At 43.0% G+C, this 12,317-nt stretch overlaps 1 protein-coding gene across 15 annotated transcripts in view; it reads right to left on the bottom strand.

Annotated features, from left to right (window-relative positions):
• cdk11b (cyclin dependent kinase 11B) overlaps positions 1-12,317 on the bottom strand; it is a 58,352-nt gene that overhangs the window by 7,713 nt on the left and 38,322 nt on the right. For 13 of the 15 annotated variants that reach the window (XM_072477826.1, XM_072477823.1, XM_072477834.1 and 10 more), the window contains 7 exons: positions 9,278-9,367; positions 8,933-8,998; positions 8,656-8,837; positions 7,382-7,472; positions 4,428-4,549; positions 3,538-3,643; positions 1,447-1,568 (listed from right to left, as the gene is read on the bottom strand). In XM_072477826.1, coding sequence (XP_072333927.1) covers positions 1,447-1,568; positions 3,538-3,643; positions 4,428-4,549; positions 7,382-7,472; positions 8,656-8,837; positions 8,933-8,998; positions 9,278-9,367 — 779 coding nt within the window. The remainder of the gene's footprint in view (positions 1-1,446; positions 1,569-3,537; positions 3,644-4,427; positions 4,550-7,381; positions 7,473-8,655; positions 8,838-8,932; positions 8,999-9,277; positions 9,368-12,317) is intronic. The other 2 variants (XM_072477829.1, XM_072477837.1) reach the window with 1 other exon arrangement.

The raw sequence follows: 12,317 nt of genomic DNA, 5'->3' as shown, positions 1-12,317 counted from the left end.
TCTTAGCCAGTCTCATGCATCTACACCTGAATGAAAACAGCCTAGGAACATGGCTGGGAGCAGGTTATTTGTTGCCTTACAGTAAGGAATGGTGCAGAGACCTGCACAGCAAGGGAAATGAGAAAAAAACCCGAATTAAACAAGGGATAGAGTCAGAGAGGTCGACAGCACAGAAAGGGCCCTATAGCCCATCGTGCCTGCGCCAGTCAAAAACAACCACCTAACTATTCTAACCCCATTTCCCAGCACTTGGCCCATAGCCTGTCTACCCTGGCATCACAACTGCACACCCAAGTACTTCTTAAATATTACGAGGGTCTCTGCCTCCACCACCCTTTCAGGCAGCGAGTTCCAGACTCCCACCACCCTCTGGGTAAAAAGGTTTATCCTCACATCCCCGCTAAACCTCCTGCCCCTCACCTTAAATCTCTGCCCCCTGGTCATTAATCCCTCCACCAAGGGGAAAGGTTTCTTCCTGTCTACTCTATCTGTGCCCCTCATAATTTTATACATCTCAATCATGTCCCCCCTCAGTCTCCTCTGCTCCAAGGAAAACAACCCCAGTCTACCTAATCTCTCTTCATAACTAACACTCTCCAGCCCAGGCAACATCCTGGTAAATCTCCTCTGAGTACCCAATTCTGTATTTTTCAATTAAGGGGCAATTTAGCGCAGCAAATCCATCAAGGCATCTTTGGGTTCTGCCGGTGAGACCCACGCAGACAAGGGGAGAATATAATAATAATAGTCTTTAATGTCTCAAGTAGGCTTACATTAACACGGCAAAGAAGTTAATGTGAAAACCCCCTAGTCGCCACATTCCGGCGCCTGTTCGGGTACACTGAGGGAGAATTCGGAATGTCCAAATTACCTAACAGCACGTCTTTCGGGACTTGTGGGAGGAAACCGGAGCACCCGGAGGAAACTCACGCAGACACGGGGAGAACGTGCAGACAGTGACCCCAGACAGGAATCGAACCAGAGACCCTGCCATTGTGAAGCCATAGTGCTAACCACCATGCAACTGTGCTGCCCATCATATGTGTACCATATGCCTTCTCAATCACTGTGTCCACCTGCTCTGCTATCTTAAGGGACTGGTGTACATGCACACCAAGGTCCCTCTGATCCTTAGTGCTTCCCACGGTCTTGCCGTTTATCATATATTCCCTTGCCTGGTTTGTCCTGCCCAAGTGCATCTCCTCACACTTCTCCAGATAAGAACTAATGAAATACGGAGACAGCACTGCAAACTATATAATGCACAATTTAGGACTGAAAAAAGAAACCGCTAAACCAGAAATGTGTGTGTTTATGAAAAATATTTGCACTCTGAACATGGTGATCACAAACACTCGGTTTCAGAGGAAGAGAGACTTAGAGCATCATCCTGTCAAAATGGAAACACGTCAGTGATATCTACCATCCCACTCCAACAGGACTGACCTTAAGGATTCCCGAATGGCTGAGGAGGAGATTAGATGTCTTTAAGTCTCGGTGCAAAATCCAGTTATCATGAAGATGTCGAACACCTTTTAGAAGTTGTATCATAAGTGTTTTAACTTCCCCTGGAAACGGATTTTAAAGATTGGTGAGTTTTCAAATCTAAGTGGCTCCATCGCCTACACCCCAGTCCAAGTCAGCAATACTGCAATGTGTGTTTTCCCTCCTCAACCTTTCTGCAACTGATATGACCACTGACCAACTCCCATCCTCTGTGGTAACGTATTATCACTATCACAGCCCAACTTATCCATTATAGCCAAACATCCTGTAATAATTTCCCGTTGCACAATCACAATGGTTCTGTTCCAAGCCTCGACCCTTTAGCCTTCAGTTTTCCTCACTTGCACAGGGCTCCTTTGGCAACATTGTGCACAGCCGGAATTTGCTTCTGTACAATGCCAGGTTTATTGCTCCACAACCTCCCTTCATTCCACTCTTGTTGCTGTGCTCTGTTCTGATGTTGATGAGCCAGAGCTCTCTTCAAACAAGTTATGAAAATTAAGGTAATAAATCTAGCAATATGTAGGCTAGCACCAAAAATGGTAATGAAAGTTGCTGGTGGCAACAGAAATCCACTAACATCCTTCATGCTACCCCCACCCAGACTGACGCATCTGACTGGCCTGTAGTCCCATATTTAGGGTTGGAAGGAAAATACACTGACATTGTTACCCACATTCCAAGAATTAATTATTCGCACAAAGCATGCTGGTGAGCAACTTTAAGGACAAAAATAGTTCCATGGGGCTGATTGAAAATCTGAAGTTTGGTTCCACAGAGTGGCCAAGTTACATACTGCATGCTAATATTAAAAGCACATTTGCAGATGCAATATTTAATGCTAACAATCTGACTGGCTGATAAAAGCCCACATTCCTAAAATGCATTCAACTATCAAGATTCAGTAATTACTTTACAGTCTATAAATTCAAAATGAGTGCACCGGAGGCGTGTGTTGTGGTGAAAGATGTGCAGCTATTGACAGCTGGGTCCTCATCACAATATCAAACATAGTACTGGACTGGTATGGCAATTGTGCTGACATTCAAAATGTATTTCCTATTAAAAAGAATGATCATCACAAATACTTATTAATGAAACGTCTCAAATGCACAAGTCACAGCAAAAAAGGGGGAGGGGGGGGGAATTTAAACTGATCGAAATTACAGCATTACTGTGGATCTTAATCCTCAAACTCCTCGCAAAACACTCTCCAAAATACAGCCGTGTTTGGGATATTATCAGACTTTGTTATCCTTGCTTAGAATTCATTAGGCTGGAAGAATTAAAAAATGAGGATAATTTGATTCCAACTCCATGCTGGTGACTGTAAACAGTGTACTGAATAATCAGTGAACGTTACAAGAACATTTACTGATCCCTGCAACTCTCAGTGATAATGAGGTGACTTCTCATCAAGTGGGAAATTTATCTTGCGAGAAGGGGGAAGTGGAAATTTGGTACTTTAACCTGCGATGTCGCGACTTGAGTTCATTTTGTGTTTGGCTCTGGAAGCAGTCGAGTCCTTGTCAACTGCAACTTTTGTTGACAATATCTTAATTATGTTGTCAAGTACAGTACTCAACTTGCACAAGAGCTGAGCAGTGTGACTGCCAGCCACACATCAAACTATAGCCACATACAAGATGAACCTCCTACTTTGAAAACCAAATAGGAGCAATCTTATATACCAGTATACATGGTGCTCGGAATCTAGTATACCTTCATTATAATCACAGACACATTAAACAGAATGCCAGATTGAGAAGCCGAGAAGTCAGTCGATCTGAGAGTTCTAACCTAGATACTGAGAGGTTTCAATGAAGCTAAGGTATATGTTTGCTGTTAGAATTTAAAACGGAAATAATTCTGGACATATAAATCTGGAGTAAGATTTTCAATCCTTGAAGTTGAATGCTTGGCTGTAAAGCAGAAATATTAAGCAGAAAAACAGCAGTTTCCAAATGCATTAGCATTGATAGTTTTAATGTGGAAGATTTCTGATTTTGTATTGATCACAGATTACTGTACCTGGTAAGAATGGTTGTTTCATGGTTTCCATTAAACTCTTGAGGTCATGCTCAACGTAGTTCATAACTATATATATCTTATCCATGTTGCTTCCCACTACAATTTCCTGAAAAAATAAAAGAAGATTCAATAAATATCTAATTTCATATACAATATTACCTCTCACTGGTACAGTGTACTCACCACAATGTACAATATTTCCTCACTGGTACAGCACACTCACCGCACATGGGAGAGCACATCAACAGCAACATTTAACATTTAATCTCACAAAACATAATTTTAGGTATAATCTATAATCCTTTCAATTGACAAGAGTTTAATTGTATTCCCCCTCCACAGCCCCCTCACACACAACTGCTCACACACACAACTGTATTCCAGTGGATAATACACATTTAACCAGTGTTATCAAATATAACACCTCACACTCAATTCATCAAGGGCGGCACAGTGGTTAGCACTGCTACTTCACAGCAGCAGGGAACCGGGTTCAATTCTGGCCTTGGGTGACTGTGTGGAGTTTGTACCCTCTTCCCGTGTGTGCGTGGGTTTCCTCCGGGTGCTCCGGTTTCCTCCCGCAGTCCAAAGATGTGCAGGTTAGGTGGATTAGCTATGATAAAATTGCCCGTGTCCAGGGATGTACAGGTTGGGTAGGGTTACGGGGATAGGGTGGGGGACTGGGTCTAGGTAAGGGTGCTCTTTCGGAGGGTTGGTGCAGATTTGATGGGCTGAATGACCTTCTGCACTGTAGAGATTCTATCAAACGGAAAGAGAAAAATGTGCAACCTTTGCTGAAATATTCCTGTGTAAACTAAATTTAACGCACCACCAGCTAATTACCGGGGTATACTCACATCTCTCCCACGCACATTTAATTGTTTACTTACTCTAACAGTGACAATGTTTGGGTGCTGTGCTTTCAATATGGTGTTGATTTCCCGCAGGGACGTAATCGGAAATCCTTCCTTCTCCTTTTCCATTTTTAATCGTTTCAAAGCCACTATTTCATCTGAAACGAACAAAATTCCCATACTAAACAAATTAATACTAAGATCGCATCGACTAACATTTTCATGATTCCGGGATTATAGAGGCATCATTTGCATGTATGGGCCATTTACAAAGGCACATTTGGAATTCTACAAACAGCCAGAAGGCTGGTATGCAAGGATCAGACAAGGCCGGAAATTGACCGAGTTCTTATCTTTCACCAACAAAAACTTAAAAGAAAGCTCACTCCATTTGTTTTTGAATTGTGCGGTTCCTTTTTTGAGAATGACAGTCAAGGTGATCATTTTGGTTATCACCTTGTGAAACATTCAGAACAACAGATTGTCAGTTGTGCTAATGCCTGATTGTTGCCCGTTACAGAGAAATGGAAATGTTACAGTCTTAGCTTTTCAGTAAAGGCAGGGGCTGTTGCTAGAATCCACATGTACAAAAGAAGCACTCGCTCAGACTCAGCCTGTCAGCCGTCAGGCTCAATCCAAGTGGCAATAAGTTATTCTTCATTAATTGCTGCAGTGACACCCTGTGCTCAATGGCATCAGTCTAAATCTCCCCAGTGCTTCCGCTATACTGCTGCTTTGATTTATTTACTCTACAGTGATGCCCACGATGGTCCTTTCATCAGAAGCTACCTATAAATGCAAAAATGCACAAAACATAATGCAAGATGCTCCAAAATAGAGGGAAAGGCTGAATCATCAGAAGAAATGAATCTCGTTGTGCACATTTCTGTCTGACAGTTCAACTCTCTTTCTGCAGCTTTAAATATATTGAAACCACAGTTAAATCCTGCCTAAAGGTTTCAACAACTTAGCCCATGTCCATGGGGGCGACAGTGTAGTTATATTACTGGACTAATAACCAGAACACACAAGCTCAAATTCCATCATAGTAGTTAGAGAAATTTAATTCAGTTTTTAAAATCTGAAAGCAGAAATCTGGCAGCAGTAAAAGTGGCTGAGCAGCTGTCAGATTTCTGCAAAAACCCAACTGATTCAATGATCATCAGGGAGGTTGCATATCGTCGTGGTTACTTCACGGACAATCCAGAGGCCTGGGTTGATGATTTGAAAACACATGTTTAAATTCCACCACGGATCTGGAGGAATGTAAATTCAATTAATTAATAAAAAATTGGAATAAAATGCTGGTCTCATTAATAGTGATCATGGAACTACCAGATGTGCTTCACTAAAGCCCTGAGCCTGGCCTATAAGTGACTGCAGACCAGGGCACAATGCGGTTGACTCTTAATCGCCCCCTAAAATGACCAAAGAAGATGAAAAAAAAAGAAAGAAAATTGCTTATCGTCACAAGTAGGCTCCAAATGAAGTTACTGTGAAAAGCCCCTAGTCGCCACATTCCAGCGCCTGTTCGGGGAGGCTGGTACAGCAATTGTACCGTGCTGCTGGCCTGCCTTGGTCTGCTTTCAAAGCCAGCGATTTAGCCTTGTGCTAAACAGCCCCTAAACGAGCCAGTGTAGGTGGACACCCACCACCAGCTCGAGTAATCATGGCCATAAAGCCATTATCTATTGTCATAAAAACCCATCTGGTTCATTAAGGAAGGAAATCTGCTGTGGTTACCCGGCCTGGCCTAAGTGTGGATCGAGACCCATAGCAATGTAGTTGACTCTTAAATGTCCTCTGGATGTTGAAGAGCAATTAGGGACAGGCAATAAATGCTGACATTGCTAGTGATGCTCACATCCTAATAATATTTTAAAATAATCTTCATGGAGGAAGGAGCTTTGTTGTCCTTGCCCAGTCTGGCCTCATATGGCTCCAGTCCCAACCAATGTGCTTTAATGTTAATGAAGTGACCTAGCATCAGATTTCTACAAAGAACAAAAATCCTCACCTTCTCAGGACAACTAGAGATGTAAACTAAATGGTGAAGTCCGCATTCTATTAATGAATTTAAAAACATTCCATACTAAATATGAGAGTACCGCATCACCAGCTCTAGTCAGAGTACTCTGATGGCCTGTACATTAACATGATGAACATCAGGGCTGGGTTTTTAAAAAAATAAATATTTTTTATTCTCCTTTTTCACATTTTCTCCCAAATTTACACCCAACAATAAACAATAATCAGTAACGAATGTAATGTCAATCCCCATATCAATAACAACGATCCCATCCTCCCACCAAACTCCAGACACCAGCCCGCATGTTAACATAAACAAATGACAAAAAAGAATCAGGAATCACCCATAGTCACCATTAACACATACAGTCCCTCTCCCCCAATGCTCCCAGCCCCCCCTCTAATGTTCGATATGATCCAGTTCTCGAAAGTGCATAATGACTAATGCCCATGATTTGTAGAACCCCTCCATCCTTCCCCTCAGTTCAAATTTGACCTTTTCAAGCGTCAGGAATTCCAGCAGGTCCTCCCGCCACGCCAGGGCACAGGGTGGAGAGATTGATTTCCACCCTAACAGGAGGCAGGGCTGGTTTAGCTCAGTGGGCTAGACAGCTGGTTTGCGATGCAGAAAACGGCCAGCAGCGCGGGTTCAATTCCCGTTCCAGCTGAGAATTCGGAATTCTCCCTCTGTGTACCCGAACAGGCGCCGGAATGTGGCGACTAGGGGCTTTTCACAGTAACTTCATTGCAGTGTTAATGTAAGCCTACTTGTGACAATAAAGGTTATTTTTCTTTTATCTTCAAGTAATCCAGAACCTACAGCTGCCACTGCTGGCTTTTTCACATTTCAGGTTGTGCAATACATTAAACTGAACTAAATATTGAAGTGTCTGACATTGGAGGAAGAATATGGTTTGGGCTGCAGGTCGCTAGTTTCCTGCAATGTTGAAATGATTACTCACCTGTCTTTTTGTCTTTAGCTCTATAAACCACACCATATGTTCCTTCTTCAATTCTGTTAAGACACTGAAATTCTTCTACACTGCGGCAACCCTTAAAACAAAGTCAAATTATAATTAATTACAACAGTATGGATGGGTGCTGCTTTCGCACATTTCACATGAGGTGTGTTGCATAAATACATAGGGTGGCACGGTAGCACTGTTACTTCACAGCGTCAGGGTACCAGTTTCGATTCCCGGCTTGGGTCACTGTCTGTGCGGAGTCTGCACGTTCTTCAGGTGTCTGCATGGGCTTCCTCCGGGTGCTCCGCTTTCCTCCAACAAGTCCCGAAAGACGTGCTTGTTAGGCAAATTGGACATTCTAAATTCTCCCTCTGTGTACCCGAACAGGTGCTGGAATGTGGCGACTAGGGGCTTTGCACAGTAACTTCATTGCGGTGTTAATGTAAGCCTACTTGTGACAATAAAGATTAATATTATATTATATTTTTATTTTGAGAGAGTATTGGGCTCATTGCATAGTAAGAGGGACCTGGTCACTGACACTCCCCAATGCATAAACAGGACAGACAATCATATTTGGAGGAAATAACACATCTTGAGGTGGGGCAAGAAAAATTACATGAGAATCTGAGCAAGAATTAAAAAGCACTCCTGCAGCCGATCAATGTTGGAAGCATGCATCAATATTGTCAGCATATCCTTTATGAGCCAAGGAAAATTGCAAATTAAAAAGGTTTAGATCTGGTGTCAACATGATTTTTCCATCCTTTCTGAACCTCCTCATGCTGGACCAGGCTATATTTAGTGCAATGACATTGTTCCATTGAATCTGCAAGGTCCATGAAATATTTGGGTTACTTCTCGGAGTTCTTTTTTCTTCAAAATTTAAGAGTATCCAATTCTTTCTTCAAATTAAGGGGCAATTTTAGCGCGGCCAATCCACCTAACGTGCACATCTTTGCGTTGTGGGGGTGAGACCCACGCAGACACGGGAAGAATGCGCAAACTCCACACAGACAGTGACCCAGGGCCGGGATCGAACCCGGGTCCTCAGCGTCGTGAGGCAGCAGTGCTAACCACTGCGCCACCGTGCCGTCCTACTTCTCGGAGTTCTGTACTAAAATTCCTTTGTTGCAAGATTGCTGTGCACTTTGATATTTTAATCATTTTGCTTTTTGTTTGGAGAAACGGCAGAGTACCCTTAGTGTGCAATTCCACTCAGAATTTTAGAAGGTTTGTCCAAAATTCTCACAAAGATTCTGGTTATGTACCTGAAGAGCGGGTAAATACTGTGGCAGCTCCTTCTTCAACTCAACGGGTGAAACAGGCGGGGAATCAGGAACATACTCTCCCTCAGTGGGAGTGTTGGAGATTGGACTTTCCTCGTCCTCTATCTCCTCCTCATCCTCCTCCACACTCTCTTCTGAATCATGATCAAACTTTGACTCTGTAACTAACAAGTTCAGTATCAGGAAATACAAATAACCGATATAAACATAAATTACAAATGAGGCTCTGCACTGGAAACGATGTTGAAGCAGCATTTACCTATTTGGATATGATTTCCATTCTGCCTTTCTTCATCACTCGGATCCTCCTCGTCACTAATCTCCCCTAATTCAGAGAAAGACAAACACTTCAACAAAAAGGCTGCTCAAATCTAAATCCTTCAACTATTTACTCCACCCAAGATTCTAAGCTGCTCATTCTGGGTTTCTCTATTTGGAACAGTTAAGGACAGAGGAGTTGTTTGTTTTGTATCTGGATACACGTCGCCACTTGGAGAGGAGGGGACTTTGTATCCACACACAGCTGTTCATTACCGAGGTTCAGCTGTTCTATTGGTTCGAAAGGTCGTGGACCAGGATTTGAGAAAAATAATTTAATTCTCACCAATGGATTGTTCAGATTCACCCTCAGATGCAGTAGGAGACTCTTCCGATCCCTCGCTGCTGCTTTCTTCCTCAGAGGCAGTTGCAGACCCTATTAAAGAAATTCAGGAACATAGACAGAACAGTAGGACATAAAGGAGATGCCACAATAAAGAGCTCTTTTTAAAAGCAACAGTTTTAGATAATTACATAATAAAAAGTACTCTGCTTAAGTATACTCTGTGCATCCTTCTGCACAGCACAGCCACTGAAGGAGATTAGGATTCAATTCTGACAGAATGGTGGGAAAACAGGTTTGGATGACACACTGAGCTCAGCAGTGTAGCAACTAAAATAAATTTATATTCATGGTTAAAATAAGTGATTGCAACAATTTCCTGGGGTGAAAATTATTCCTGATGTTCAAACTTATTTTGACTTCTCCATTTAGATTAATCACATCATGCATTACTCCCCAGTTGAAAGGTTCTGTAACTCAAAAAAACTTGCAGAGAAGCGGAAGAGGATTTATCCACCTAGGATTTATCCTTCTTTATCTATTTATTTATCCTTCCTTATTGCTTTCCACTGTTGAAATGCTGCAAGTACAATTTTAACAATAATAATCGCTTATTGTTACAAGTAGGCTTTAATTAAGTTACTGTGAAAAGCCCCTAGTCGCCAAATGGATGCAGTGGATGCAAGATGCTTCCCGTGCCAGGAACGCTGTCTGTGCAGAGTCTGCACGTTCTCCCCGTGTCTGCGTGGGTTTCCTCCAGGTGCTCCGGTTTCCTCCCACAAGTACCCGAAGAGGCCCGAGTGTGGCGACTAGGGGATTTTCATAGTAACTTAATTGCAGTGTTACTGTAAGCCCACTTGTGACACTAATAAAGATTGTTATTATTAGGTTTCATTCTTCACATCCATTCTAGGGAAAAATGGTAAACAAGAGCAACCAGGGGCTGTTTAGCACAGGGTAAATCGCTGGCTTTGAAAGCAGACCAAGGCAGGCCAGCAGCACGGTTCAATTCCCGTACCAGCCTCCCCAAACAGGTGCCGGAATGTGGCGACTAGGGGCTTTTCACAGTAACTTAATTTGGAGCCTACTTGTGACAATAAGCGATTTTCATTTTTCATTTCAACATCACATGCCTGTGTCTCACATTATGTTCCTGAGTTTATGGACGGCATTCCAATATAAACCTTGCTGCATGTTTGGTATCAGATTCAATAACAATACCACACAGCCTTTTCCAGATGAGCTCGAAGATGCAATATATTAGCATGGCAAAACTACGTGACAGATGAATACATCACTGTTTGCCATTGTAAGATGTTGGTTTTATTTGTTCATGGGATTTGGGCACAGACAATATTAATTGGCCAAACCCACTGTCCAGTGATGATGCAGAGTTGTGTTCTAGACGGCTCTGGGTCACTGTCCGTGTGGAATTTGCACATTCTCCCTGTGTTTGCATGGGTTTTGCCCCCACAACACAAAATAGATGTGCAGTGTAGGTGGATTGGCCATGCTAAAATTGCCCCTTAATTGGAAAAAATGAATTGGATACTCTAAATTTAAAAAAAAGTTGTGTTCTAGAACCTCTGCGGCCCTTGTACATACTTGCACTCTGCTGTTAGGTGGGGTGCTCCAGGATTTCAATCCATCAAGAATGAAGGAAGCACGATAGATTTCTAAGTCAGCAAGCTGTGAAGAAGAGGAACTTGCAAATGGCTGTGTCCCTGTTTAGCTTCCAAGTCTGTTCTTCTAGGTGGTAGAAGCTGCGGGTGTGGAATACACTGTGGAAGAAGCCCCGGCGAGATGCTGACGGTATAGAATGCTGCTGCCATGGAGAACCAGTGGTGGAGGGAGTGGATTTTTGAAGGTGATTGATGGGGCGCCAAGCAAGCAGGCTACTTTTGTGTTGGATGGTGTTCAGCTTCCAGAGTGTTGTTGGAGCTGCACTCACTCATGCAAGCGGAGAGCATCCCATCACACTCCTGACTTGTCTATTGTAGATGGCGGAAAGACTGGAGAGCCAAAAGATTGATAGATTTCTTTCTAAATCCCGCCCCCCCCCCAAAAAAAAAAATGTAGAGTACCCAATTCATTTTTTTTCCAATTAAGGGGCAATTTTAGCATGGCCAATTCACCTACCCTGCACATCTTTTTTGGGTTGTGGGGGCAGAACCCACACCATGGGGAGAATGTGCAAACTCTACAGACAGTGACCCAGAGCCGGGATTGAACCTGGGATCTCGGCACCGTGAGGCAGCAGTGCTAACCACTGCACCACCGTGCTGCCCTTTCTAGATGTTAAAGACATCAAGGGCTATAGGGCTAGTGTAGGAAAATGGTATTTAGGTAGATGATCAGCCGTGATCTCGTTAAATGGAGAAGTCTAGAGGGGCTGAATGGTCTACTCCTGCTATTTTGTATGTTCATTAGGAGGAGAGTTGCTCAGACACAGAATTCCAGCATCTGACCTGCTCCTGTAGTCACAGTATTAATATGTCTGGTGCAGATCAGTTTTTGGTCATGGCAACCCCCAGAATGTTTATGGTGGAGGAGTGGGGAGATTCAGATTCAGTGATGATAATGCCGTTGAATGTTACGGGGAGATGGTTAGACACTCTCTTGTTGAAGATGGTCTTTGCCTGGCACTTGCGTGGCATAAACATTATTCTGTCGTTAATCAGCCCAAGCTTGAAAGTTGTCCAGGGCTTGCTGCACGAGTACAGATTGTTTGATTATCCGAGAAGCCGGGAGTCAAGCAGTGTGAAAATCATCAGCTAATATCCACACTTCTGACAGTGGAACAGCTGAAGATGGTTGGGCCTAGGATATCTACCCTGAGGAACTCTTGCAGTGATGTCCTGCGACTGAGATGACTGAAATCCCAACAATTTCAAGCATCTATTTCTGTGATAGGTATTTTTGTACCAGTAGATGGATATCCTTCCAATTCTCAGAGACTTCAATTTAGCTCCTTGATGCCACGCTCAGTCAAATGTTGCCTAGATGTCAAGGGCAGTCACACGCACCTCACCTCTTGAATTCA

The sequence above is a fragment of the Scyliorhinus torazame genome, chromosome 16 (genome assembly GCF_047496885.1).
Source record: "Scyliorhinus torazame isolate Kashiwa2021f chromosome 16, sScyTor2.1, whole genome shotgun sequence".
Classification (NCBI taxonomy): Eukaryota; Metazoa; Chordata; class Chondrichthyes; order Carcharhiniformes; family Scyliorhinidae; genus Scyliorhinus; species Scyliorhinus torazame.
The sequence above is the reverse complement of the archived record's forward strand: the minus strand, read 5'-3'. Positions and strand labels throughout refer to the sequence as shown.